Below are 6000 nucleotides of genomic sequence, written 5' to 3' on the forward strand. Positions count from 1 at the left end.
AACTTGAATCGTCTTCTGCAACCTCACGAATGGACACTCCATTCCATGCCTCTTCATCACATTTTTTCACAATGGCGAACACCTCAGATAGATCTCTTTGCAGCTCCCCACAACTACGAACTGCCTCAGTTCTGCTCCAGGATATACTCTCCTCATCGCCTCGAGGCAGATCCTTTTTTTCTGGAATGGACGAATCTTTTCCTCTATGCATTCCCTCTCATTCTCAAGACTCTGGTCAAGTTGAAGAACGATCATGCCACCATGATTCTGATTGCTCCTCAGTGGCCGAGACAACCTTGGTACTCCCTTCTACTTCAACTCAGCAGCAGGGAGCCATACCTTCTACCAGTTTTTCCATCTCTGCTTACACAGAGTCAAGGATCTCTTCTTCATCACAACCTGCAGTCTCTACACCTGACAGCTTGGTACCTCTCAACATGACTCCTCTTCATCACCAAAAATGGACTAGATTTTCTACGTGTTTTTTTTCTCACGTAAGGAGCCTCAACATTCCTCCTTATCTTCTGTTTTGGATTATCTTTTGCACTTATCTACTTCTGGCCTCAAGTCTACATCCATCCGAGTCCATCTCAGTGCAATTGCAGCTTTCCATCAGCCTCTCTGCTTATTCGGTGGTTTCCAGATTCATGAAAGGACTTTTCAATGTCAAACCTCCTCTCAAATCGCCTCCTGTGGTTTGGGACCTCAATGTTGTTCTTGCTCAATTGATGAAACCTCCTTTTGAACCAATTGACAAGGCTCATCTGAAGTATCTCACTTGGAAAGTGGTGTTTCTCATTGCCCTCACTTCTGCTTGAAGAGTCAGTGAGCTGCAAGCTTTAGTTGCTGATCCACCTTTCACTGTCTTTTATCATGACAAGGTGGTTCTCCGTACTTATCCTAAATTCCTACCTAAAGTGGTTTCAGAATTTCAACTCAACCAATCCATTGTTAAACATAGAAAATGACGGCAGAAAAGGGCCATAGCCCATCGAGTCTGTCCACTCCATTAACCCTCCACTGTTCTTCTAGTGTTTTTTCCTAAGCCTCATTCACATCCTGGAGAATCAGCTCTTCATACTCTGGACTGTAAACGAGCTTTGGCCTTCTATTTGGAACGCACCAAACCAAAAAGAACTGTTCCTCAACTTTTTGTCTCCTTTGATATAAACAAGTTGGGACATCCCATCTTTAAGCGTACCATATCCAACTGGATGGTTGTTTGCATCCCTTTCTTCTATGCTCAGGCTGGATTACCCCTACATAGTAGAGTCACAGCCTATAAAGTCAGAGCGAAGGCAGCTTCAGTAGCGTTCCTCAGATCTACGCCTATTGAGGAAATTTGCAAGGCTGCTACTTGGTCCTCGGTTCATACTTTCACTTCTCACTATTGTCTGGATGTTTTCTCCAGACGGGATGGCCAGTTTGGCCAGACAGTGTTACAAAATTTATTCTCCTAAATTGCCAACACTCCCACCATCCCATTCTGGTTAGCTTGGAGGTCACCCATATGTGAGAATAAGCTGCCTCCTTGTCCTGGGATAAAGCACAGTTATCGTAACAGGTGTTATCCAGGGACAGCAGGCAGCTATTCTCACAACCCACCCACCTTCCCTGGTTGGCTTCTCTGCTAGCTATTTGAACTGAGGAGACGCGCCCTACGCTGGGCGGGAAGGCACTCGCGCTTGCGCGGTGCGGTCGTCTCAAAACTTAAGGAAGTCTGCTTGTGAGATTCCGCATCCGGGTTCCGCTGATGACATCACCCATATGTGAGAATAGCTGCCTGCTGTCCCTGGATAACACCTGTTACGGTAAGTAACTGTGCTTTTCGTTACCATTTCATTAATTGGTCAACACATATACTTTTCTGAGTCATATTGAAGCGTGATGTCTTAAGGCCAAATGGCTTTCCTAACTTCCCCTGACATATGTGCTTTTAATATCAAGAATCACTAATTTCCGAGCAAGGCCCATCCCATTCCTCTTACTTATTTGCACAGTTATCAATTTCATATCCTTAAGGTTGGTATTGTATTCTGGTAAGTCCACTTGACCTAAGTTTATAGAGATGTGGTAATTCCCTTTTGATACTGCTAATTTCCATTCTCACAAACAAACTTCTTGTTTATCACAGTCAGCAGATGTTTGCTAGTTTCTGTGTGAAAGATGAGTTTCGCATGAAGCCTGCTTATGTTAGCAGAGAGAGAAATGATATGAGAGATGTGACTCTTCTAATAGTTTGTTCAAGGTGCTTTCAGGCCTATAATAGTATTGCCATATTTCTGTTAATCTGAGGTTCACAGGGGTCTGTCTTCGCCTCCAGTTTCATGGAGTTCTTAGGACCTTCAATTGTACATGTGTTCCCCTTCCTCATTAGAGAGGAAGGATAGGATTTTGGTGATGATATAGAGGAAGAACCAGCAGGTTTTATCAATATGTTGTATCTGGGCAGTGAAAGAGTGAGAGGAGTCAAAAATGACCCTAGATTATGAGCAGACAAAATAGGAAGGATGAGAGTGTTGTCCACAGAGACGGAGAACGAGGGAAGCGGAGAGGTGGGTTTAGGCAGGAAGATGAGCAGCTCCGTTTTAGCCATATTTAATTTTAGATGGCATTGAGACATCCAGGTGTCAATGTTGGACAGGCAGGCCAAGACTGAGGTCTGGGTTTCAGTTAGAGATATTTAACACAGAGAGGTTGATCTGAGAGTCATCAGCATAGATGTGATACTGGAAACCGTGGGAAGAGATCAGCGCTCCAAGTGAGCAAGTGTAAACTGAAAAAAGGAGTGGTCCCAGGACATTTATACTGTGAATGGTGTACTGTAACCCCTTGTGTAGCCCATGAGTGAGCAAAACATGTACTATGTAGGGTATTTTTATAAATAAAGGACTTTTCTCGGCTACTCGTATGAGTTGCTGCTGTTGCAGGGAAAGGGAGGGACTGGGTTTGTAGATATAATGATGGGTTTTTGTGTAATTTCTTGGATTGTAAAACACCTCTGTTTGATATTTAATGTCACAATATACCAATAAAAAGATTTAAACAACAAAAATAAATATATAATTGGATTTGAATTTTAAAAAACAAATTACACACACTTTCTTAGTGTCCTCATTAGACACAGGGCTGGTCTGGTGGGACTAAAGGAAAGAAAATTAGGAGGTAATATCTAATTTCTCTATACAGTACGACAGTCAAGTAAGCTCCTTCTCTCAACATAAATTCTTTCTTGTTATTGCTGAAGGTGTGAGGAGGAGGATGTGGAAATGAATGAGGATGCTTACACTGTGTTGACCAGAATCGGTTTGGAGACTTCACTGCGATACTCAATTCAGCTCATCACGGCTGCTAACTTGGTGTGCCGGAAGAGAAAGGTAAAGGGAAGGAGGTGCCCCTCCATGTTTATTGGGCCAATGCAAAAAGATTTGTATTTTGTCCCTGCATAGAAACAAGTCACCTTTGGCCATGGTCAGAAATAGGCCTCATGGAGCAGCAAAGATACTAGTTATGACAGATCTCATGCCATGCTAGAGTCAGGAGGGGAAAAGATTGTGGCAAAGGGCTTTATCAAGACTGTTGACTGTGTCCAAGTCAGGGAGAACGTGCAGCAAAAACAGTGATAAAATCCAGAGGATTGTAGGTAGTGAGTGTCTCCACTGCAGTGTTTTCTCAAGTTGTTCTTATCTTCCTAACCCTTCCATACTCTAGCACAGAGTATCGCAAACTGTGTGCCTCCGGAGATTTCAGGTGTGCAGCGGCATACTGGGGAGGAGGAGAGGCGCCGGCACCAGCACTCTCCTCCTCTCCAGCCCTATTCCCTGCTGGCACCTCTTCTGGCATCTTGGCCTTCATGCATGCGCGGACGTCGCCATTATGACGTCACGCAAGTGTGTAACATCATCACAGCGACATCTGCACAATTCCAGATGCATCGAGCCGCGGCCAGTACATTTATTGTGCCGCGGCTTGAGAAAGTTTGTGGGACACTGCTCTAGCAGGCTAAGGATAGCTGTTGCATACTGCCCTGTCTTACACTGATCCCTTTTTTCGAAGAAGGCATGTGTAACTTGTTGCTATACCTGGTCTTTGCAGGGCACAGAAGTACAAGTAGATGACATCAAACGGGTGTATTCTCTTTTCCTGGATGAGTCTCGCTCCACACAGTATATGAAAGAGTACCAGGATGCCTTCATGTTCAATGAGCTGAGTGAGTGATGGGGTTTGCTTATACTGGGGTTCTTCTATGAGGTTCCTTTTTTCTTCACAGCAATATGCCAGACTCAGTTCTCTGCAGAGCTTGATTGCATCCACTGTGCACCACAGTCTTGAGTCAGCTTTGCTAATACCCTACATGTGCATCCCCTTTTCCCAGCTCTTCTGTAACATTACCCCTCTCCTTTTTTTGTTTTGCAGAGGCAGAAACCATGGATACGTCTTGATGATGTCATCAGTCCTACTTGGGCCTTTTTCATCTGCCTCAAATCTTTAGACCTTAAAAGTATCCTGTTTATGTTTTTTTGTAAAATAAATATTGTGGAAAGAAAAGCAGCCATGTGAGGAGTTTTATGTTAACGCTTGGTCCTCTGGGGCAGCCTGTGCATTCTTGGAAAGATTAGTTGTATATGGTGTCGGAGAGGCGGTGTTTCTCCAGAATTTTCAGTATGTGACAAGCTGCTGTAAAGAGATCTTGGGAACTGTGGGTATGGTGTGGAAGGATGCAAGATTGCACAGGAAGGTTGGACTGCCTCTGTCTGAAAGAGGGACATGGAAACTGAGTGGACAGACTGAAACATATGTTGACAAGAATCTAAATTAGAGGAGGAGGTGACCGCCTGATTAAATCAGCCTGTCTGTTTCAAGTTTAATTTAAAATTTGATTCTAACGTTTATCAGCATTTCTAAGCAATGTACATCAATAAAAGTGGGGGACACAATTATATATATATACAATAGACTCATGTAGACATAATTAGACTAACTCAAAAACATAAGGCAAGGGGGAGGAACTAGAATATTTATAGCAGGCATGTCCAACAGGCAGATTGCGATCTACCGGTAGATTGCGGAGGGGTCAGTGATAGATCACCAGCCCTGCTTTGCTCCATCTCTCCAGCAGCTTTCTCGTTGCTAGGAGAGAGTTTGTGCCAGCAGGTCGTCTGCCGAGGGCTTGCTGCCGCCGCTGATCCTTTGCCTGTCTTTTTTCCCTACTTGCAGGAATCTTGCTTGCGGGTGTATTGGGGGTGCTTGTTGTTTTTGTGCCAATAGTTTGTGGGTACCCCAGGGAGCTGCCACCTGTGCCCCACAATGATATGCCACAGGCCCGGTGTTATACCTGGTCTCCTGCCTCTCAGAATCACCCATTCCTGCCCCCGCACCCTTTAGAAGTTAGAAGTGTGTTATATACTGGGCGATATTCATTCGCCCGGGCTTTACCTGAATATTTATTTTATATTATTTATTCATTCATTTAATTAGCCTGTCCTCCCAAAGGAACCCAGAACGGATTACAAGAGTACATTCACAGTATAAATAGGGACAAACTTTGATGGGAAAAACAAACTTGGTGTACATAGAGGTATAAATTTCAGTTTTTACAGTATAGTCATAACATACAGATTTGGAAAAATACTTAGTGGACATAGGGTGTTTTAAAATTGCAGCATTTTCCGAAAAGACATAGCCTATGGTGGTTTTAAAATTGCAGCATTTTCCGTATGGACATAGCCTAACATAAGGTAAAATAGCTTTGTAGGTTTGTGCATCATTGAAGTATGGTGGATTTGTGGTCCAGTATTCCGACGTAAGGGTCAGTCAGGGATGCAGACATAAGGAGCTGGGTTTGTAAAGAGGAAGATTTTCAAGGCCTTCCTGAAGTTCCTTAGACTGTTTTAAGATCTGACAGATGGGGGGGATGATGTGCCATAATCTGGGTATGAAATGGGAATAAGAGCATTTCTGGGCTGTTTCAAATGTGAGTGAGCATCTGGGTGGAATGGC

At 43.8% G+C, this 6000-nt stretch overlaps 1 protein-coding gene across 2 annotated transcripts in view; it reads left to right on the forward strand.

Moving 5' to 3' along the window:
- Window positions 1-4551, forward strand: part of RUVBL2 (RuvB like AAA ATPase 2) — a 64534-nt gene extending 59983 nt beyond the window's left edge. For both annotated transcript variants that reach the window (XM_033962006.1, XM_033962005.1), the window contains exons 13-15: window positions 3248-3377; window positions 4096-4210; window positions 4417-4551. In XM_033962006.1, coding sequence (XP_033817897.1) covers window positions 3248-3377; window positions 4096-4210; window positions 4417-4442 — 271 coding nt within the window. In that variant the 3' untranslated portion in view covers window positions 4443-4551. The remainder of the gene's footprint in view (window positions 1-3247; window positions 3378-4095; window positions 4211-4416) is intronic.
- Window positions 4552-6000: the final 1449 nt, after the last annotated feature.

Source organism: Geotrypetes seraphini, chromosome 10 (assembly GCF_902459505.1).
Source record: "Geotrypetes seraphini chromosome 10, aGeoSer1.1, whole genome shotgun sequence".
In the NCBI taxonomy this organism is placed as follows: Eukaryota; Metazoa; Chordata; class Amphibia; order Gymnophiona; family Dermophiidae; genus Geotrypetes; species Geotrypetes seraphini.